At 33.2% G+C, this 24,509-nt stretch overlaps 1 protein-coding gene across 3 annotated transcripts in view; it reads right to left on the reverse strand.

Moving 5' to 3' along the window:
- CSMD3 (CUB and Sushi multiple domains 3) overlaps positions 1 to 24,509 on the reverse strand; it is a gene marked incomplete at both ends in the record, with an annotated part of 1,083,475 nt that overhangs the window by 643,237 nt on the left and 415,729 nt on the right. For 2 of the 3 annotated variants that reach the window (XM_082858354.1, XM_082858353.1), the window contains 2 exons: positions 16,179 to 16,266; positions 23,779 to 23,856. In XM_082858354.1, coding sequence (XP_082714480.1) covers positions 16,179 to 16,266; positions 23,779 to 23,856 — 166 coding nt within the window. The remainder of the gene's footprint in view (positions 1 to 16,178; positions 16,267 to 23,778; positions 23,857 to 24,509) is intronic. The other variant, XM_082858355.1, reaches the window with a different exon arrangement.

The following is a 24,509-nucleotide window of genomic DNA, read 5'->3' on the forward strand; positions in this document are numbered from 1 at the left end:
GCAGCCTGTCTGCTGATGGGTGGTGCTGTGTTCCCACCCTGTTGGTTGTTTGGCCTGAGGTGTCCCAGCACTGGAGCCTACAGGCTATTGGGTGGGGCTAGGTCTTGGGGAGGAAATGGTGGCCTCCAGGAGGGCTCACACCAATGATTATTCAACAGAACTGCTGCTGCCCGTGTCTTTGTCCCCACAGTGAGCCACAGCTGCCCCCTGACTCCACAGGGGACCCTCCAATACTAGTCTGGCCCAGTCTCTTATGAAGTCACTGTTTATTTCCCTGGGTCCTGGTGTACACAGGACCTTGTGTGCACCTTCCAAAAGTGGAGTTTCTATTTCCCCCAATCCTGTGAAATTCCTGCAATGAAACCCTTCTGGCCTTCGAAGAGAAATTCTCTGGGGGCTCCTCCTCCCATTATCAAACCCCCAGGCTGGGAAGCCTGACGTGGGGCTCAGGACTTTCACTCCTGTGGGAGAACTTCTGTGGTATAATTATTTTCCAGTTTGTGGGCCTCCCACCCAGCGGGTATGGGATTTGATTTTATTACAATTGTGCCCTTCCTACTGTCTCATTTTGGCTTCTCTTTTTCTTTAGATATAGGGTATCTTTTTTGGTAGGTTCCACCGTTTTTTGTTTTTTTTTTTTGTCTATGGTTGTTCAGCAGTTATTCGTGATTTTGCTTTTGTAAGAAGAGGTGATCTCACATCCTTCACTCAACCATATTGCTGGCAAATTAGGAGAGATTCTTAAATATATATTTTTATTATAACTTTTTTCAAAATATTGTCATTTAATAATATATAGAATAAAATACATGAATCTCATTTTTTATAGATCTGAAATTACTATTAGTATACACAAAGTATTCCCACATTACACAAGCAGAAATACTTTCTTTATCCATATTTTATTCATCAAAAATTATGTCCTAAATGGAATGTTTTCATACATTTCTAAATATGTATATTTTAAACTTTATTTCAATGAAATACTATAATGATTTAAATGATTTGTAGCCTCAAACTATTCCTTGTATCACTTTTTCTTTTTAATATTTTTACTGTAACATTGGAATTGATTTTCCCCTCCAGTAATGAGGAAACAATGAGGATAAAGCAGACAAAGTATAGATAAAGTGCTAAGCTCCTCAGTAAGTATGTACAGTGTAAGGACTAAGGTTTGTTATTTGTGTTTTCTTTTAAGATTGCCTACCCATGTCAACCATTTTCACAACTCATATTTCCTAAATGTCCTATCAGCTTAGATAAACATACTTGGAATAACTTTCAAAAATCTAGGCTTACTATTTCTTCTATATATTTATGCAACTTAAAATAGACTTTTTAAAATTAGAGCTAGTTTTAATATGATGATATTGTCCTGTGCAATCTGGACCCCACACAACAAGAGAGTATTTATGCTTTCACTGCTCTTTGTTTTCAGACATAGGTAATATGTCTTTTATGGAACTCTGTCAAAGAGGCCAGAAACAACTTTCCACAGAGACAATGATAGTAATGATAAGTCTTAATTGTACTGGTCTTGAAACGTAACACCAGAGGAAGGCTGCAGTGCAAGTTTACTCGAATTCAAATAAGCAAGCTTTCCTTAAGCATCTAAACTTTTTTTGACTTGGTGATGAAAAATGTAATAAGCCAATAGCTGCCTTCAAAAAACAGAATAAATTCCAGTATTGTGGTAAGAGAAGCATACAGTGAATATCATTCAAGCCATATGAGCCAAGAGAGCATGGATACAAGTTATGGGAAACCAAGGAAGAAGAAAGTCCATTTGAAGAATGGATAGGATTCTTATAGTCAAACATATTCTAGGAAGAGAGAAAAGCCATGTGCTAAATTACTGAGCTGATAAAGTGTAGAGGCATTTGGAAGAACAGTTTGCCTTAAGCAAATGGTTAGTTTCAGGAAATAGTAGTTTGTGGGTTTTTTTAATGTTTCTTTCTAAAAATATGCATCACACAACTAAAATGATTTATTTTCTGAAGAGGCACATTTAGCAGTCTGTAACACAATATGGTAGAAATAGAAATATAATGTCAGAAAGTTAGGTTTGGCCTGTATTAAGGAGAAATTTAAATGCTAGAATGCAAATGTATAAGTGAGGGGGGAAGAGCACCAAATTGCAAGCCATAAGCTCTATGTTCAAGGCATGCTTTTATTACTGCTAAGTGTGCAAACACCTGGCATACAGGTTTACTTATTAGCAAAATAGTGATATTGACACATACAATGTTTTAATTAGTAACAAAATAATGACATGAAAGTTCTTTTAAGTTAATGTATACTATATGTATGTGTGTGATAACTGAAATAATTTCTTAATTCAATGAGCCATGGGAGATACAAGTTTATGATCCAGGGGTAATGTCTCAGTAGCTATATAATAATAACCTTTATCTGAAAGCCAAGTGTAATACATCTTGCAGTAGAATAAGAGACCATTACAATTGCACTGGTGAGAAGTTTTAAGTGTATAAAGTAGGATGGAGGCAATATGAATTGAAAATAATTAACAAGATTGAAGAAGCAGGATTTGGAGAAAGAGTGAAGATTTTAAAATCTGAATTCACTGGGGAAATCATAAGAAAATAAAAAAAAGAAAGAAAAAGCTTTACTTTATCCTGGGTACTTCACTATGCAATTTTATGACTGTTAGATAATCTAGTCCTTCACTAAAACAGTACAATTTGGTATTACTCTTTCCATTTTTATTGAAAAAGAAACAGAACTTTGGGGAGAATAAAAAGCTTCTCTAAGTCTAATAAAAGAGTGGCGGCGTCTAAAATTAAGTCCAACTGATTCCAAATTCCATGCTCTCTCACTCGTAATGATGTATATGTGTTGTGGAGAAAAGACCAGTTCAATTGTTTTAAGTTAACATAATAAATATCTATATCTCAGAAGAATGAAAATAATGAAGACCTGAGAGAAACATGGAAAGTCATGATTACTGAATCCTTCAGAAGTAATGCTATTCTTTTTTTTTTTTTTTTTTTTTTTTTTTTGCGGTACGCGGGCCTTTCACTGTTGTGGCCTCTCCCGCTGCGGAGCACAGGCTCTGGACGCGCAGGCTCCACGGCATATGGGATCTTCCCAGACCGGGGCACGAACCCGTGTCCCCTGCATCGGCAGGCGGACTCTCAACCACTGCGCCACTAGGGAAGTCCATGTAATGCTATTCTTAAAGCTGAATATATAGTAGAAGAGGGGAGTTTTGAAGATGGAACACTGAGGAATGTTTATTTTTTAGGGAATGGGAGGAGAAAGTGAATTCCTCAAGAGTGAAAAATGGGTGGTCAGAGAGTAAACTCACGGAAACCAAGATATTTTTTGGTCATTTAAAGACCCCCAAAAGAGATTACAATGGTGACAGAAGGGTCAAGGGAAATGAGCAGTGAGAAAACTAACTTAATTTAGGGATAGAAAAGTCATTAGTAATTTAAGAGATGATGCAAAAAGTCAGATTACAAAATATTAGGAAATTATTAGCTGTGTGGTGAGGAAGGAAGTGCCACATGTGTAGGCTATTCTTCAGAAGATATTTTGTGGGAAGAGATAGAACACCTTTGAAGTTTCTATTAATGATGTCTTTGCAATTATCAAAGTTAGATATATAAATAAGCATACTACCATATTTACAAATCTTATGCTAGGAGAACGGGTGAAGATGGGTCCACATTTAAAAGTGTGATAGATTTACATCATGATAGTCAGACTTTCCTCATTATAGTCATGTTTTAATATTACCAGATGAGAAGCATATTCCCTGCTGTTTCAATCCCAAGATATACCAGTGTTTTAATAATCCAAATGAAAACCCAAATTTTGGATCCAACATTATTCTTTGCTCTCAAGAAGACAAATTCATGCCCCTAATGGGTGACATCTCTTGAAAGGAAAAGTATCAGACAAGGCCTTTCCTGCAGAAGTAAAGTCTGTGAAACTTAAGAATCTCGGAGGCTGAGCTTTCCCAGACATTTAGTTATAATTTTAAAAGACGTTTAAATTTTTAATTTATTTTTCAGCATAGAAACTGCTGGCAGCTTCAATATCTCTTTGGCAGCATTTCTCCCTTTAAAAGTCTGTTATGCTCCATAGGAATTTCAAATTAGAAAGAAAGTTTTTAAAATTTCAAAACACAGATTCTGGGACTCTCACCTTGGAGATTAAAGCATAAAATGGTAAGTAAAATACAAGTCTATAAGATGCCATACTTTCCCAAGGATTTTCTTATATATTTCCTCAGTGATTAAAAAATATTTATTTTGTGCATACAAGAGTGTTTGTTTTAGCAACTGCTGCCTATAAATCATTTAGTTTTATGATGAGTTTGAAGTCCTGCTATAAGGTCATATGATCAGAGAAATTAATGGAAAAATTCTGAAGCTGCTGTTTTAAGCCGTTCAATTCACTACATTTATTGAACTCTCTTCATCAGGCATGCAGATATATGAATAATCTTATTTCTGATTCCAAGGATTTTACACTTAGAAAAGTTTCTACAAGACAAGGGAAAAAAAATATTTTAAGTACTGTAATGAAGATACACACAATGCTGGAGGAGTTAACCAGATTGTAACATATTGTGGAAATAAGTAAAGCTTTAGGAAGGAGGATTTTAAGTGAGTCCTTGAAGAATGCGTAAGATGACACAGGCAAGAATGCTGGGATAGAATATTCCAGGAGGAAGAAACAACAAAACCGAGCGGAGAAGTCACGGAAAATCAGACATATTTGAGGCAAACTATGTGAGGGTAATTTGTCACCACAAAAATATGGTTGGCAGACAAATGTGGCAACATTGGATATATTTTGAGATGTTTTAAATGCCAAAAATGAGTAGTTTGTGAATAAGTAGTCCATAGGAAAGCTCTGCTGGTGTTTGAGTTGAAAAAACACATTGTTGCAGATATTTTTGGAAGACTAATGTGATAATAACTTGTACATGGATGAAAAGAGGAAGAATCTGCAGCTAGTAAAGCTGACATTGCAATTACCTAAAAATGTTTAAAAAGGGTTAACTACAATTGTGGCCATGGACACTGAGATGGGGGAGCTGTTCTTATCTGTCAAAAAACACGTCTCAATTGAAATATCTCTTTTCCTTCTCTCTAAAGTTCTCCTTCTCAGAAATTACTGCCATGCCAGGAAAATGAAACGTTTGAGTTTATTATACCAATATTCTAGAGAAGTATTTTAATATGATATTATAGTCAAAAAAACATACACATGTATGTGTGCATGCATACAGATATATATCACTCAGTTCAAAATATAAAATTGCTTGTATGTTTTTGTTTCATTTTTAATACTTTATATTTCAGAACAATTTCACATTTATAGAAAAAATGCACAGAAGGTTCCTATATGCACCCTTCTTCCCCCCCCAACACACACATGCACACACAAACACAGTTTCTTCTATTATTACCATCTTGCATTAGTGGGGTACATTTGTTACAGTTGATGAACCAAATCAATATTGATACACTTAATTAATTAAGTCCACATTTATACTAGGGTTCACTCTTTGTATTCTATAGGTTTTGACAAATGCATAATGTCATGTATTCACCTGTACAGTATCATACAGAATAGTTTCACTGCCCCAAATGAGTTTACCTACTCATCCCTCACCCTCTTCCTGAGGAAGAGTTAGCCCCTTGTTTGTTCTTCAATATCATGTAGGCTATTCTGGGTCTTTGCCTTTCTACATAAATATTAGAATTATTTTGTTGATGGACACAAAATAACTTTCTTGGATTTTCACTGAGATAACACTGAAGTTATAGCTCAAGTTGGAAAGATTTGACATCTTACTAATATTAATTCTTCCCATCCATGAACCTGGAATATTTCTCCATTGATTTAGATCTTTGATTTCTTTAATCAGAATTTTGTCATTTTCCTCATATAGATCTTATAAATATTTTGTTATATTTAAACCTAAGTTTTTCTTTTTTATTTTTTGGTGCAATGTAAATGATACTGTGCTTTTAATTTCAAATTCCACTTGTTCATTGCTGGTATACAAAAAAACAATTAACTTTTGTATATGTATCGTAAAACCTTGCTATTATCACTTACTAGTTCCACAAGTTTCTTTGTTGATTCTTTGGAACTTTTTACATAGACAATCATACAATCTGCAAGAAAAAAAGTCTGTTTCATTTCTTCCTTCCAAATTTATAAACCTTTTATTTCCTTTTCATGTCTTAGTGTATTAGCTAAGACTTTCAGTATGATGTTGAAAAAGAGTGGTGAGAGGGGAAATTCTTGTTTTGTTTCTGATCTTGGGAAAAAGTTTCTCACCACTAAGTATTATCATGTTAGCTCCATATTTGTAGTAGCAGATGTTCTTTAACAAATTGATAAAGTTCTCTTTTCTTTGTAATTTTCTGAGAGGGTTGGATTTTGTCAAATGTTTTTTGTTTTTTTTTCTTCATTCTATTGCAATAGTGATATGTTCTTTTTTAGCCCACTTATGAGATGACTTGAGTTCTGAATGTCAAGCCAGCCCTCTATACCTGGAATAAAACCCATTTAGTCATGCTGTATACTTCTTTTAATACACTGTCAAACTTAATCTGCTAATATTTTGTTGAAAAATTTTGCATCTATGTTCATTGGACATATTGATTTGAAATTTTCCTTTGCAGCAATGTCTTTGATTTTTGTATTAGGGTAGTGAGCACTCGTAAAATGAGTTTGAAAGTACTCCCTCTATTTTTCTGGAAGAGATTGTAGAGAATTGGTATCATTTATTCTTTAAATGTTTGTTAAAATTCACCAGTGAATCAATCTGGGCCTGATGCTTGCTATTTTGGAAGGTTTATTTTTAAATTTATTTCATTAAAAAAATTATTGGCGGGCTTCCCAGGTGGCGCAGTGGTTGAGAGTCCGCCTGCCGATGCAGGGGACACGGGTTCGTGCCCCGGTCGGGGAAGATCCCACATGCCATGGAGCGGCTGGGCCTGTGAGCCATGGCCGCTGAGCCTGCGCGTCTGGAGCCTGTGCTCCGCAACGGGAGAGGCCACAGCAGTGAGAGGCCCGCGTACCGCAAAAAAAAAAAAAAAAAAAAAAATTATTGGAGTATATTTGATTTACAATATTGTGTTATTTTCACGTGTACAGGGAAGTGAATCAGTTTCATATACATATATACAATCGTTTTTTTAGATTCTTTCCCCATATAGGCCATTACAGAGTATTGAGTAGAGTTCTCTGTGCTATACAGTAGGTTCTTATTAGTTATCTATTTTATATATAGTATTGTGTATATGTCAATCCCAATCTCCCAATTTATTCCCCCCCCCCGCATCCTCTGGTAACCATAAGGTTGTTTTCTACATTTGTGACTATAACTTCTGTTTTGTAAGTTAATTGGTACCTTTTTATTAGATTCCACATATAAATGATATCATATGGTATTTGTCTTTCTCTGTCTTACTTCACTCAGTATGACAATCTCTAGGTCCATCCTTGTTGCTGCAAATGGCCTTATTTTGTTCTCTTTTGTGACTAATAGTCCATTATATATATATGTACCACATCATCTTTATCCATTCCTCTGTTAATGGACATTTAGGTTGCTACCATGACCTGGCTATTGTAAATAGTGCTGCAATGAACATTGGGAGGCATGTATCTTTTTGAATTATGGTTTTCTCTGGGTATATGCCTAGGAGTGGGGTAGCTGGCTCATATGGTACTTGTATTTTTAGTTTTTACTGTTCTCCATAGTGGCTGTACCAATTTACATTCCCACCAACGGAAGGTTTTAATTATTGATTTAATTTCTTTAATAGTTTTAGGTCATTTCAGATGATTTATTTCTTTTTGTGAGAATTTTATAGAAATTCTCAAGAAATCCATCAATATAACCTAAATTATCAAATTTGTATTTCTTTATTATTTCTCATATTTCTTTATTATCCTTTAATATTTGTGGATTGTATCTCTTCTCTTACTCTCTTTTCTCTCTTTCCCTCTCTCTCTCTCTTCCTCTCTCTTTGATTAGTCTGTCTCTAGAGATTATCAATTTTATTGATCTTTTCAATAAAACTACCTTTTGGTTTTATGGATTTTTCTCTATTAATTTCTTGTTCACTTTCATTTATATCTACTCTACTTTTTACTATTCTTCATCTTTGTATTTAATTTGCTCTTTCAAGTTTTTGTATGCCTTTTTAAAAGTAATATTTTTGCTGTGGTATTTTAAAAATATTATGAAAATAATATTTATATACATTATGAAGTGAAACTGTGTATATGCCTACCTAGTGTTCTGTCTTGAAAGTGTTTTATATATTCTAAATCTTGAAAGATTAGTGATTTCATAAATTTCTTAAGATCCCATTTGTTTAAAAAACAAGTATTTATTGAGTGGCTAAAACTTATTTTCAGTGAAGTTGATACTATACCAAAGGCCATGGACTGTTACAGCCAATATTCTAGTGGGGTTTGACAGAAAACATAAAAATAAAATACATATACATTACTTCAGTGGTGATGAGTACTATAAAATAGTGTAAGATAAATGAATAGAAAAGGCAATGCTATTTTATTATAGGATGGCAGGTAACATGAGAAGTTACCTGCTTCAAATTTCAAAGCAGTTCTAACTAGGTTTTGCAATGTTTAAGTAAAAGAAAACAAAAAAACAAACAAACCACAAGCAAAAACTTTTAAAAGTACTTTAATTAATCCCTTCTCTCTTAGCCTCCGAATTTACAGACCAAAGGACACTGACATTTTGATTCTAATCAATTTATATATTTTTATTTACGGTTTTGGTGGTTTATTGATTGCATTGAGTGACACTACACTGAAACCTTGAAGCCTGCAGGAATTGTTAGGGATTTAATCAAATCTGAGCTAAAAGAATAGAAGTGGCAATGGATGAGGGCTCAGACTCTAGAGATACTTCAAAAGAAAAATCTGTGTTTTTTCACCTCTGAGAATGATGTTCACTGTGGATTTGTTGTTCATGGCTTTTATTACGTTGAGGTAGTTTCCCTCTAAAACCATAATTTGAAAAGATACATGCATCCCAATATCCAATGCGGCACTATTTACAATAGCCAGGACATGGTAGCAACCTAAATGTCCATCAACAGAGGAATGGATAAAGAAGATGTGGTACATGGATACAATGGACTATTACTCAGGCATAAAAAAACACAAAATAATGCCATTTGCAGCAACAGGGATGGACCTAGAGATTGTCATGCTGAGTGAAGTAACTCAGACAGAGAAAGACAAATATCATATGATATCACTTATATGTGGAATCTAAAAAAACGGGTACAAATGAACTTATTTACAAAACAGAAATAGAGTCACAGACGTAGAAAACAAGCTTATGGTTACCAGGGGATAATGGGGTGGGGAGGGATAAATTGGAAGATTGGGATTGACATATACTCACTACTATATATAAAATAGATAACTAATAAAGACCTACTGTATAGAACAGGGAACTCTACTCAATACACTGTAATAGCCTGTATGGGAAAATAATCTAAAAAAGAGTGGATACATGTATATGAAACTGATTCACTTTGCTGTACACCTGAAACTAACACAACATTGTACATCAACTATACTCCAATAAAAAATAAAACAATAAACCCCCCCCCCCAAAAAAAGAATCAGTGGTGTTTGGTGCTATAAACAACTGTTCCTACTTTCCTGTCTGCCCCTCACCCCCACCCTGCCCCTGGCTGCTTGTAATTACTACCAAGTTTTAAGTTTGGTTTGCTAGGAAATGGTGTTTCCAATTTAAAAACTCGAAAGCCACCCTACTATCTAAATAATTTTTGTGTGTTATAAGAAAATAATATTGCACTTGAAAATAAGACCTGAATTCTAGTCCGGTGCATAAGAATTGCTCTCCCTAGATCCTATGCCAATACATTCAGGGGCTGCTATAAGATTAACAATGGTAATTGGCAAATCTTGAGAAACTGTCTTGGTAGAGTTTTTTAAGATATGAGTAACAGAGAAAAACATGTTCTTAACAGCTAAGAAGCCAATAAACAAAAGTTGTTTTATATTTATGTATATTTGTGTGCTTATCTCAGAAGCCATATAATTTTAAGATTTAGGAAACACAAACATTTATAGATGAAATCTTAATAAATGCAGCTTATAAACAGTTTAATGTTCTGTTATTAGAACTTCCATTCATTCATTTGTTTTAAAAATCATCTATGGTTAGGTCCTCATCAATTTTTCATACTTACAGATGGCATAGGACTTGTTTCACAATTTTCCCTTCTTCGGAAATGATCATTTATGGAAAAGTATGTTAACAAATGAGACATTTCTGGTTCTTTCAGTTTTAGCTGAAGCCCCAAGGCTGATAAATGAGGATATGTGCTCACACATTCTAAAAGAGGGGTTTCAGAACATTTGTGTAGAATTTGTTAAGGATGTATTAAAAAAAATTCATTCAAGATCATTAGAATAACACATAGCTTAGCTCCAGGAAGGATGTATCAGAAGATTTGAGGATACCAATTAATGAAAAGTTTGCAAGTGTAATTTCTTTGGAGGGAATTGGAGCATTTGAGTGGGTGGTCCCCACTCCTACCTCAACCCAGTTAGGAGGGAGGCTTCAAGAAGATAATTCAGTGAGTAAAGAGGCACTAAATAGTGGGGGAGACTGACTTCTTACACTTACCTGGATGTTTGCTAAATTGCAGAATGTGTGAGCCCTGGTACCTCAAAGAACTAGAGTATTACATAGATAAATGGGTAAAGGGCACCAGAAGAGATTGTCATGAGTTATTTTTGTGTTTTTTGCTTCTTTGTTGTTTGTTTTAATATTTATGGGGCAGGGACTGGTGCTTCAATCCAACAACCAAGCTTGCTTCCATATGAAGCAGTGATTCATCGTGTACCTGCCTAACAGACGCTAATTTTCCTTTGAAATGATAGGGGTCCAGTAACAGAGAGTTAATTCAAGCCCTAACTAAATGTATATTGCTTCAAAATAAGCTGACACAGTATATCTTTTGTCAGTGATTTTTATTCCTTTACCTGCTTTCCCTTCTCTTATTCTTTGGGGTGCTTCCCATAGCCTTTTATATAAGAATGATTACTGTTTTATACTTTTTAAAACACACAAAAAATATTTCTTTCCCTTCTGAAACAGATTAAAAATATTTTACCTGCTATTTCTGAATCGGTCTTGTTTATAGCTGAAACTGAACATGAAAGATGATCTAATCCACTTATCTTGTAAAGGACCCCCAACCTATAACTCTGCTTGAAATTTTCTTTGCTCCACATCCATGTTTCTATTTGTTATGCCTAGAAGAATCACTAGAAATTTCCTGAATGCACTGAATTTTATCACGCCTTTGCACAATCCTTTTAATGCTTGTACCTGGGAAGCTTAGTAATTCTAGACAGAAATCATATAACTAGGCAGATTCATTATCATCAATCTCAAAAGGACACTCAAAATTACTTAGCAAGGTAATATTTCTATATCAAACTTGCTCTCCCACTACTGGGTAACGACTATTTCCAGTTTTTCTCTCAAAGTTCCTCTCCCAACCATTCCCATCCTCTCTCTCTCATTTATATGTATGTGTGTATATATATATATATAAATTTGATGGTCTTGCTTGATGCAGCCTTCACAGAGTAAAAGTATTAAATATAAGGTCTCTCATTTTCCCTTCACAAAATCTGTTATTTTTGTTTTTTTTTTAATTGGGTCTTCGTTGCTCCGCATGGGCTTTCTCTAGTAGCAGCAAGCAGGGGCTTCTTTGCGGTGCGTGGGCTTCTCATTGTGGTGGCTTCTCTTGTTGCGGAGCATGGGCTCTAGGAAACGCGGGCTTCCGTAGTTGTGGCACGTAGGCTCAGTAGTTGTGGCTCACAGTCTCTAGAGCACTATTCCTGTCCTTGGGATCATGTTTATTTTCTCCAAAAAAGTTATGTTCCTTTACTTATACCCACTAGGAATCTTTCCTATCATCCGTATTTTCCTCTCTACAGGATTATTTGTATCATCCAATAAACAAGCTCTGGTTTCTTGTATCTCTAAAAAGAAAATCTATTTGACTTCCTAATGACTATAGAACTGCTCCATTATTCTTCTGCTTTATGCAATTTGATGTTCCAAAGCTATTACCTATCTGAACTGTCTATTCACTCTTCAGCTTATTTCAATTTGTTTCAACCTTTGTCACTCCAATGAAATCACTCTTGCCAACAACCTTCATGTTGTCAAATTTAAGAGACAGTCTTCTGTCCTCATCATTTTCAATTGTATTCAAAATTCCTGACCCCTTTTAAAGGACTTCCTTCCCTTACTTCATCCATGCCTATTTCTCTTGCTACTCGTGAGAATGATTTGCTAGCTTCTTTTTTTTTTTTTTTTTTTTGCAGTACACGGGCCTCTCACTGTTGTGGCCTCTCCCGTTGCAGAGCACAGGCTCCGGACGCGCAGGCTCAGCAGCCATGGCTCACGGGCCCAGCTGCTCCACGGCATATGGGATCTTCCCGGACCGGGGCACGAACCCGTGTCCCCTGCATCGGCAGGCGGACTCTCAACCACTGCGCCACCAGGGAAGCCCCTGATAGCTTCTTAAAATCAATCATATCATGAAATAGCATAGAACTTTGGACTATGTCATAGATTCACTCGTCATTCTACACTGTCTAACTGATGTCATCTATTCATGCTGCTTTAGGATTCTTAGTAACATCTACATACTGATATTTCCTTGCTAGCTCTGAACTTTAATTATGTTCACCTATGAACTTAACATACCCACTTGTAAATCACTAAGTCATTTGAAGTTTACAATCTCTAAACTGAACTCTTATTTTTTTCCCTCAAAACCTCTGGACTTCCACACTTAATTAAATATAATTATTTACCCTAATTTCATGATGTTCAAGCTGAGGAAATTAGGGATCATCCTTTTTTGTTTTCTTACTTTCCACATAAAATATCATTGGACACTGAGACTTTGAGTGTCCAAGACCCAAAAGATATCTTGAGTCTGTCTAGTTCACTGCTATCACCATAGTCTAAGTCTCTACCATCTTAAAATCAGACTGCTGCACTGGCCTTCTAACTAAAACTTGTTTTCTTCAATCCACCTATCTAAAGTATAAAGCATGATGTACTGAAAATATAAATTGAATCAGCTCTCTCTCTCAAAACTTTACAGCTTCCCATAATAGGTAGGTGACCTACATGAGTGAAGAAGCCTAGGAGTGACCACTGTGAACCAGAGAGTTTGCTTAGCCTAAAGGGAACATCTGTTAATTGGTTCTAGTAGATGTCGCAATGAAGGTACATTGGTTTTAGCTGCCAAATCTAAAAAGGGAATACAAAAACGTGTGTGCACGCGCACCTGTGTGTGTACGTGTGTGTGAAATCTCCTGATTTTTAAATGTTGACTCACATATTTTAAAAACACTGTGTGTTTAAAACAAAACATATCTTCAGTGCAGATTAAGCAGAATGGCTGCCAATCTGCTTCTTCTGAATAAAAGCTCTGGTTTCCCCACATCTCCTCAACTTCATTCTACAGCTTTTCTATTGAATTCTGTGCTTTTCTTCAATTTACAGTCTATAATTTAGACTCCCTAATCTTTATTTTCCTGGAATGGCTCATCAAGCTCTTCCTCAGTGTGAGGCTCTTCCTTTCCTATAGTCTAAAGGCATAAAATTCTTCTGGTATCAATGAAAGTGGGACCTTCTTACACTGGGTGGATTCCCACTCTGACATCTTTATCCTCTCTCACAGAAGCTTAATTTTTTATTTTACTTTTTTATTTCACAGTACTTTTTAAAACTTGAGATTCATTTCATTGTTTATTGTCTTTTTTGCCATTAAATTTGAAGACCTATGGGGGGCATGTACTATGTCTGCTGTTAAGTGTTTTATTTGTTCCTGGTACAAAGCCAGGTACATAATAGGCAAACAATATATGTAGACAATGAATGTATAAACATATAAATGGTCTCTGGATTTCTCTGCCTCTCTATACCAGATTCCAATCATACTTCATACTTCCACCTCAACATTTGCCTCTGTGACCCTCATCTCCTAGCTGTCCAAAATACCATACCTCTTCTGTCTCCATGACATTCCGCATGTTCTTAAATTATAATGACTCTATTATATCTTAGCCTGACTGTGAGCATCTTGATGACTAACATCTATCAGGGTCTTGAAACATGACTGTAAGATAATCTTATGATTTGAAATCCACGAAAAGGTAATTTAACTCACTATATTCCTATTAAGTCTATATCTAATAAACCTCATATTTTTGCAAAAAGTGAGACCAAATAAATATTAATAACTATTTCATTTATCTTATCATACTATAATAGAAGCTAGAATTAACTGAATACTTATTTGTCTTAAGCTTTATGATTACTACCATGCATACGTTATATCATGTAATCTTTCCCTCAATCCATGAAACAAGTATTATTATCCTCGTTTTTAGATCTGACGAAACCAACTCTTGGAGAAGACAAGACAGTTTACTGCAAGGATGGGATGTGAATGAAGTTTGGTTTCAAAGCATAATGTAATATAGTGATTAAAGGGTCAGGATTTAGAATCAGGAAGTAACGAGTTCAAATTTCAATTCCATCAAATTATTAGCTGGATAAACAGAGTTTCAGTTTTCTTATTTGTAAAGTGGGAATAAAATAATAAACACCTTATAGCATTTTATAATAAATAAAGAATACATGTAAAAATACTAGGTAAATTGTTTACCACTCTGCAGTCTATGAAATATCAGTTAATTATTGAGGTTGAGAGATTTAGTTGATTTTTTTTTTCTTTTTTTTTTTGCGGTACGCGGGTCTCTCACTGTTGTGGTCTCTCCCGTTGCGGAGCACAGGCTTTGGACGCGCAGGCTCAGCGGCCATGGCTCACGGGCCCAGCCGCTCCATGGCATGTGGGATCCTCCCGGACCGGGGCACGAACCCGTGTCCCCTGCATCGGCAGGCGGACTCTCAACCACTGCGCCACCAGGGAAGCCCTGATTTTTAATATAGTCATTTAGTTTATTAAGATCAGACTGACTAGTTTCCCAGGTCTTTTGAATTTCTTTCTAGTGTGATTTTTTCAAACATTATTATCCATATTAATTATCAGACTAGTTAAAGAAAGATCTGTAAAATTTTAGAAAATTACAATTTTATTCATATTGAACTAATATTGTTTTCCACTGCAAGTATATCAAAATATAACTTTAAGTTAACTTGAATGATCCATGGGGACAAAATTTTCACAGGTCTTTATTATAAGAACTATCTTTTTATTCATAGGGATATTCTTTAGCACAGCATTTGTCCTTTATACAAACAATATAAAGAAGAAAAGATTGTAAATGTGTGGTATGTGTAACTATAACCATTATCATTTTTTAAATTTAATATATCATGAATATTTTGTGAAAATAAGTATTTGTGAATGTTAACTAAATTATCACTTACTATTTTATAGGATTTTTTGTATCTTTCATTTGTAAAATGTTACAGAGGACTACTGAAAATTCAAGATTTTTAAAAAATATTGTTTGATAGTGTAAGTTAATGGCTACCATATTCTACTACATACATTTTCTATGTTGTAAGTAAACTAATTTCAAATTTTAAAATAAATACTAATTTTAAGATAGAGATAAAACTTATTCAAGTTACATTTACTTCTAAAAATTACATATAAAATGTTTATAGAACATTTGCAGGAAGGTTTCACAGGCAGTACCTCATTTGAAACTCACCATTCTATGTGGTAAATTTGATATACATGTTACAGAAGAGGAAACTCAGGCAGAAAGGATTGAATAACTTACCAAAGATCAGACAATTAATAAGCAATAGAAGTTGAATTCAAACTCATGTCTTTCAAATCAAATCCCATGATTTTTCACTTACTACATGACAATAGATTAATCATTTAAACTCCAAAAAGTATCCTAATAAATTTGAGTAGTCACTTTAAAATACTGAAATATTATTAATGGTAACACATCAATGAAATCTAGTTGCCACACTTTTAAGTCACCAGGTCTTCATCTCCATATTATTAGTTATATTTGAAGTTAAAATTAAAATAAACCTTAACAAAATAAATAATGAAATAAACAATTTAAAATCTTACCTAAAATCTGATCCAACTCTCTTCCCATTTTCTGGTTCTCCTGGATCTGGGCATAAATTGGAAGCTGTTTTAATACCTCCCTCATTTACTGGAACAACAGAAAAAAGAAAAGAAAAAAATAATCAAAACATATATGATTAGGAAAACAAGGATGATATTCATTTAAAGTTGTACATAAAATATATTCTTGTATTTTGTTATTGTAATCACTATAGTTTATATAGAGAAAGTTAAATATAGTTTGATAAACCAATAATGAGGACAAAAACATTTTTTCTATTTGTGGACATATAAGAAAGTAAGTTTCATGTTCCTATTCAATGACTTACTAATCTGAATATTAACACATTAACAATTAACATATTTTTAATTACTATCAAATAGTGAAATCTCTTGTAATGTACTCCCAGGGTATCAGTGCCAGAGTTTCCATTAATTATTGGCAGTAGAGAAGTCACCACCAGTTAGGGCAGTGTCGTTTGGGTACTTATTATTTTTAAAGTTGCAATAGAAAAATAAGACCCTGTGGAAAAAAGTGTATTACCACTTTTTATTTGATATATAACAAAGAATTCAATCTGCCAATGTGAAAGTAAAACTGTGGCACAAATTATCAAGCATGTCATTGAATTATGATATAATGATGAAAATCAAAATAAGGGTTTTACCCTTTAACAATTTCCATGACTGTGTTTTACTTAGCCATTGTACACTTTCAGCAGTTTTTTCAGAACACCCAATTATTAAAAAGATTTATTAATATTTTCAGTGAATGTGATCACAGTAAATAAATAATTCCCCAAGACAGTGCTTTTTTTCAAATGGGAAGATCATTAAACCAGATAAGGTCTGAAATATCTGAGTGATATTGTTTCATGAATTCAATCTTATAGTGAATTAGAGAGTAAGTTCTATTTTCCTCTTTATCAACTTATCTGCGTTTTAAAGAAAAGAATGGGACCTGAGTAGAGACTCTAGAGAGGGAAAAATGTAAACTTTGAAATGGTTCTTGTCCTACATTGTGGGTTGGAATCACCTCTACAGCTTTTTTAAAAGAATAAAGACGCTTAACTTTTATGTCTAGATATTCTAATGCAATTACTTTGGGTAGGACCCTGTGGATCTGTTTTTTGTTGTTGTTGTTTTTGTTTGATTTTTTTAATAATCCTCCAGGTGATTCTAATGTAGAGTCAATATTGGGAACCACTGGATCCCTGCATCATTTAGTTCAGATTGTCAACTTGTTCATATTGATTAGATAGCAAGATAACTATCAGATGATGGCCCAACAGTCACAGCTCCGGTAAAGTTGCCATATTTTCAATTAGATATGAAATTTTGTGTTTGCACCCTTCATTCTATAAAAATCACTTTCCTAAATATCCTCAACAGTATCCTTATTGCTGCCAAATTACAAGTTCACCAATCCACACAAAGCATGTGATATTTTTGCTTTTCTTGGTCTGCTGACTTGCTAATTAATTTCTTTTTATCTTTCTGGCTTTTGTTCCTTCTTATGTTTGTTTTGGCCACTCTCTTACTTTAGCTGATATCACATACAGAGAGCAAATTCAAAGACAATGACCCATAATTCTCCATATTTTATGTTTTCCTTGTGGCTTGAAAAATTACCTCTTTGCTAAGAATTTCAAATATATGGTTTTGTCATTTTTTTCCCCAAGCTCCGTCTTGCTCCTTCAATGACCTACTAGGTCAACCCACCAAAATTCTCATAGTCATTTCATGTGCATGCTCAAATCCAGCTTAATCACTGATGCTTTTGTTTCTCTATTATCATTCTCTTCCAATTCATCTTGAGTACTAGAACTAAACTTTCTCAACCACAGTTTTCATTACTGTCCAAATAGCCTATGATTCTAGATTTCTAAGTATATCAACTCTACTACCCACTAGCCACCAATATACATCCATAACTCAAGTCCAACAGATTCTTCATTCTTCTGCAATTTTACTGGTTAGCCATGCTTATTCCATGCTTTGTGTTTTCTCCAGGTCTCCATGTTTTCCATTTCTTCCTCTTCAGCTATCAAAATTCTATATAATTTTCAAGACTCAGCTCAAGTCCCACTTTTTTTTTTTTTTTTTTTTTTTTTGCGGTACGCAGGCCTCTCACTGTTGTGGCCTCTCCAGTTGCAGAGCACAGGCTCCGGACGCACAGGCTCAGCGGCCATGGCTCACGGTCCCAGCCGCTCCGCAGCATGTGGGATCTTCCCAGACCGGGGCACAAACCCATGTCCCCTGCATCAGCAGGCGGACTCTCAACCACTGCGCCATCAGGGAAGCCCCAAGTCCCACTCTCATGTTTTTCCAGATTTTCTAATCCCTCTTTTTACATGACATGAACAATTTTATATTTAATTTTTTAATTATTTTGTCATACTGTTAATAGTTTCATTTTCCTTAGTCATATATACAAATATATTATACATTTGATAAAGATAAGGAAAAACATAATTATTTTAATATTCCCACAGGGCCTAGATGACTAATGACTTCTCAGTAAATATTTCCTAGTAGGTTGATTAAAAACAATGTGTTGTACACTGTTTTCAATGAGTATTTTTTCTATGGGAAGAACTATCCTATAACTGACTTTTGAAAATATTATAGTGTATGCTATTAAAGTGTAACTTTTTTAACATACGATAGAGATAAGAAAAAGAAGTGGCATGACTTAGGCTTTCTACACTATTATACTAAATTTATAACACAGATTATAGGTAAAAATAGATGTGTCTGTGAATACATTAGAAAATAAAAATAATAAAAAATTTCATTTTTTCCATTTCATCATCATTATTGCCTAGGTTAATATAAATTTTAACAATAGCTAAGACACAGTACTATGTGTCAGGAACTAATCTACACCCTTTACATGTATCAGCTCATTTACTCTTCACACAAATCTGAAGGGTAGCTGCTTGTATTATATGTTTCCTATAGGTGAGGAAACTGAGGCATAGAGAGGTTAAGACACATTTCTAAAGTCCTATTTCCACTTTCTGCCTTAGTCTAGGTTTCAACCTTGGCAGACTGATTCAAGAAATTCTACTCTTAACCCCTGAGCTCTCCATCCTGTACAGAAAGCTCAGAAAGGAGAAAGGGCATCAATACTTAAAATTCAAAACACTTTTCCAAATATTTTATCTTAGAATGCAGACCATATTTATAACTTTCACCATGTTCACTTAATTAATCCCAGTTCTCATGATTTAATTGTCAAATTACTTTTGTCTGTTTGAAAGTGTCCTTTAAACAGCTGTCTTTGGACATCTGCAATAGTGAAAAATTTCCCAACTTAAATTGTAAAGATAACGGGAGAGCTGCTGCATGATACATGTATTTAGTGTTCTTTAATTAAAAAAATTAAAATAAAAAATAAAGAACAAAGTATATAATCTCTTATTTTTCTGATATTTAGATGCTACATAACTGCCCATAGCTAGTGACGCCAAGACATTCAAATGAAGTTAGTATCCATTCAGTCAGCTGCTTTCACTACGTAATGCCATTCAAACAACTGGACAAATATTTACCATTTTTACTTCTTTCAATTTGTAACTTGTAAAAATAACATGAGTGCTCTTTAAAAGTTAATTACATGGACAGGGTCTTGCCTCTTGAAAAGAGCATAACTACAGGGAATATCCTTTTTGCTCTGAACTTTAAGGACAATAAAAATAATATTATTATTATTATTATTACTAGTACTAATGCAATATGAATCCTTTTCCCCACACATCAGTGACAAAAAGAGAGGGCAGAATTTATAGAATTAAAAAAATTGGATGAATTATCGTTTCTTATAACACTGAAGTATATTTATTATATGTGCTTATAAAATATGCTATAGGAATTTTAATTAATGTACTATATTATTGTATATTCTAGCTTAAAAATACTGTAAAATTAGTCAACATCAAAATAAAATATTGTTATTACAAGCAAGTTTCTTAAGCTTCTGATTTTACATAGCACATAATCTACTCTAAAGATAAAAATAACTAGATCCTGAAAGTCATCTTACTAAAAGTCATCTCTACATTACCTCATCCAGTTGGTGGCATCTTAGATTTTTCTTTATATTAGATTTAAAAATTTTATTCCACCTTATAAAATAGAATGCTTTGGATCTCGTTCTGAACTCCAGCATCATGAATGTGGACAGAATGTAATTTTATACTAACTTTATATCCTCCAAAGAGTTGTCACATAACTCATTTAGCTTCCCAATAAAATGCTGGATCCTTGCCAACTGAGACTGTATCTTATTCACTCTTTTTACCTTCTTAGTCTAGCATGGCGCTGCCATGGAGAAGTAGTTCAAATAGAATTGCGCAATGAATGTATAATAAGAATGCATCAAAGTATGGACTTGAAGAAGATGAAATAATTTTTAAAAATACATTATGGAAAGCTCACAGTGTCTTTATAATTCCACCTTAAAATTTTAGAATAGCCTAGTAGAAAAGTTGGCAAGAATAAATGCACTCAATTCAACATTTTAAAATATAAAAAATTATTTTTATTTTTTAAATTAAAAATATTTTTTCCTTTATTTGCAAACCTACTCTCTTTGATAACAATGAGGGATGGAAAGAGACTACATAGAGTTCAGGTACCAAAGTAGGAAAAAGAATCTGAATTAGCTATTTAAACAACCAAATGCTTCCCATGAACACTACTGCAGTTTCCTGAATCTCTTATTAATTTGTTTCTTAGTTAAACTTTAAAGGTGCTATTAAGGGAAGATGCAATTTGGAAATGTGTGTAGCTCATGTCCCCCATAATTATGCTCACTCCTGGAAGTTCTAGTGACTGAATCGATAATTTTTTCAAAGAACACAAGCTTTATTATTATTTTTTTCCTTTGAAAGTTTAATGTCAGATAAAAATTGTCTCCGTTTAAAATTATTTGGCTCTGTGTTAAATTAATGATTCAAAGAGATGAAGACCGAAATGCCTACTTGATAACAGATATATAATAATGATAAAAATTAAAGCATTATAACTTTCTCTGTGATCAACCATAGAGAATATATATTTGTAACTAGCTATTAAACATTTAAGAAAAAAATGTAGGAAAATAAAATAATGTTGGCTTGTTATTGTTGCTAAAAAAAATTGGCATAAATAATCTGCCTTGATGAAAGTTGAATTATTTCTATTCAAAAATAAAAATAAGAGGGCTTCCCTGGTGGCACAGTGGTTCAGAGTCTGCCTGCCCATGCAGGGGACACGGGTTTGTGCCCCAGTCCGAGAGGATCCCACATGCCGTGGAGCAGCTGGGCCCATGAGCCATGGCCGCTGAGCCTGCGCGTCTGGAGCCTGTGCTCCGCAAGGGGAGAGGCCACAACAGTGAGAGGCCCGCGTACCGCAAAAATAAATAAATAAATAAATAAAAATAAAAATGAGAAAGCACAAGAGTATATTTTATCTCCTACATAAGCTGTAATAGATAAATGTAAAATGTATTTTAAAATTATGAAGTAAATTAACATTTTTTGCTTTATGAGTAACTTTTTTCTTTTTTTCTCATTAACTTTACTCCTGACAATTTAAAAGTAAATATTCTTTAAATTAAATATATACATATACATATACATATATATATATATATATATATATATATATATATAAAATCAGGGTTTATTTCTTTCCCCAGGTACACTGTTATGTCTAAAATTCCCTTTCTTGTTCATCCTCATAACCACTGTACAAGAACAATGAAAATAATATGTATGCCCACTAAGACAATATACCAAGTATAAAAAGTTACATACACATTTTTCTTATTGAATAAATTTGATGTGTAACATTGTGTAAGATTTAGGTGTACAGCATATTACTATGATACATTTATATATACTGTAATATTTATAATTGTTGATGATGTAGAGTTGAATACATCTTAATTTCAGTATAAATAGCCTAATTTTCCCAGGACATCTGAAAGTTTGAAGCATGAAGCATATAAAATAACATTTGTGTAACCAAAATGAGGAAAGGGTAAGAAAGTAATAGCCCATAATTCTTCTTAGATTTCCAAAATAAATAGATTAGCCAGACAAAATATTAGGAAAAAAAAGTAGTAAACGTAATTATTTAAGTCTGCATCATTTCCTTCATGTTGACATGATAAAATATGATATGTCAGAATAATTTCACCTAACAACTTTATGTTTATATTTTCTTGTATAGGAAAAATATCTTTCTCTCTGAAATGTATCAAATAATTAATATATGAAAAATACTATAGATTATTTATTTTCCCTAAAAACTGTTATCAATTTTGAAAATATGTTTTAACACTAAATATATAACAATAAATCATACTTATATAGCTAAATACTTTGAAATGAACTGTTTAATGCTTTCCAAACAGGTAACCCAATTTGACATTTTCCTACTGATATCTGCTATTTTTGGTTTCGTATTCTCAAATCTAACAAAATGTGAAAAATCACATTTTAAAATTAGGACACTTTAAAATATTTGATACCAACAGGCTCCAAGTTTGCTTCTTGATAAGTGAAGTAATTGCTCAATTTGTGCCATTTACTGTTACAAATACAACTCAATAAATATGTGGGTAGAATCCTTTTCTGATATAACTATAATGAATGATTTTTTTAAGAAATAGTTTTAAACTCATTTCGTTAGATGATTTGGAATTGAAAATAAATAATGTTAAAAATGTATTTTTGCTTAAAAGATGATATTTATTTAAAATAACTAATCCTATTTATTATCAGTAAGGCATTTTAGAAGTCAGATGTGGTATCATGAATGGCTTCTTTTAAAATTTATAATATGTATCTGCAGGAACAGTAAGGCAGGGTATTTCTACAAACTGCTATTGATTTATATTGAAAAAATGCATAGCTTTCTTATAAATCTTATTTTATGTTCATATATGGTAATATAACAATGAATATTCAAATTCAATGACTCTTAATCTGAGATTCATGGATGAACTTCAGATCATCTATAAATCCCTGAATGTTAAGCAAAATTGTGTATTGGGGCAGCACATAAATATGTGTACCTCAGTTCAATTCATGAGATTTTCAAAATAAAACAAAAATTAATTAGCTAGTTAATTCATTTATAAAATATCTGACTTAAGTGTTTGTATAAATTAACTCAAATTAAAATATATTTTTCCTTAAATGAAAAATTGCTGTTTAAAGAAATTTTTCCTTAGAAAAATAATTATGTTGAAATTTAGATACATTCAAACAAAAATTCCTACAAGAAACCATTAATTTGATGATTTTTACTCATTTTTTATCTCACATACTAGAATTAGAAAACTAGAATGCTATCAACATGCTAGATCTAAAGAGTTTTTTCTTTTACATTTTGAAACAATCTGAGCTCCAAAGTTTACCACAATAAACCAATAACTCAATATGCATTTAAATACAAGAAAATATTGAATAATCATGCATGTTATATAAATATTAATACAGTTAATTTGGTAAATACACAAACATTTTTAAACACACAAACAACACAGACACCACAAACTTCACTCTTGCACTAGAGAAAGAAACAAAAAAAAGAGTACACTCACAGATAGAAAACTTGTTGCTGTTGTCTTTCCCTGGAAACAATTTAAATCCTCTAGATTTAAAATCTATGGCCTTTTTCACTAGTTAAGAAAACAAACAAAAACATGTATCAGGATACACAAGTTTAAAATGAAATTCAAGTTAACAAATTTTGTTAGCATGGAATTATGCAAGTTAAAATAACTGCTTTCTTAAGCCTGATATAGGGTACCCAGAAGAAAATAAAGAAAAAAATAGCAATCTGATCACTAAGCAGTAAAAATACCAAGCAGTATAAAAGGATTTTAAGTGTACTATAGGGAGAATCTTGCATACATGTATAGGTACTTTTTAACACTACCCAGTTTTTATAGAAGAGCAAAACATTAACTCTTTATCATAAACTATTTGAATTCATCAAATTTTATAGAATAAATTAAACTAGAAAAATAAAAATACTGATACATTATAAAAGTGGGATGAATTTAAGGAGCTTGGTTTTTAAAATAAACTTGTGTACTTTTAAGGTATTTAGCCTAATTGAAATATTAGGACACATTTAAGAAAATGACATAATTGAAAAAACTTAAAATACATTCTAGTATTTCTGCCAATAACCATTTCCTTTCATACACATTGCTTGCAAATGATCGATGTTCAGTCCATATTGTACAAAATTTATGAAAGTGAATTATAACTTTTTGGATTTCATCTAAAATACCTTGCTACTCTTTTTGATATTATTATATTAAAA

Source organism: Leucopleurus acutus, assembly GCF_964270905.1.
Source record: "Leucopleurus acutus genome assembly, chromosome: 17".
Lineage (NCBI taxonomy): Eukaryota > Metazoa > Chordata > Mammalia > Artiodactyla > Delphinidae > Leucopleurus > Leucopleurus acutus.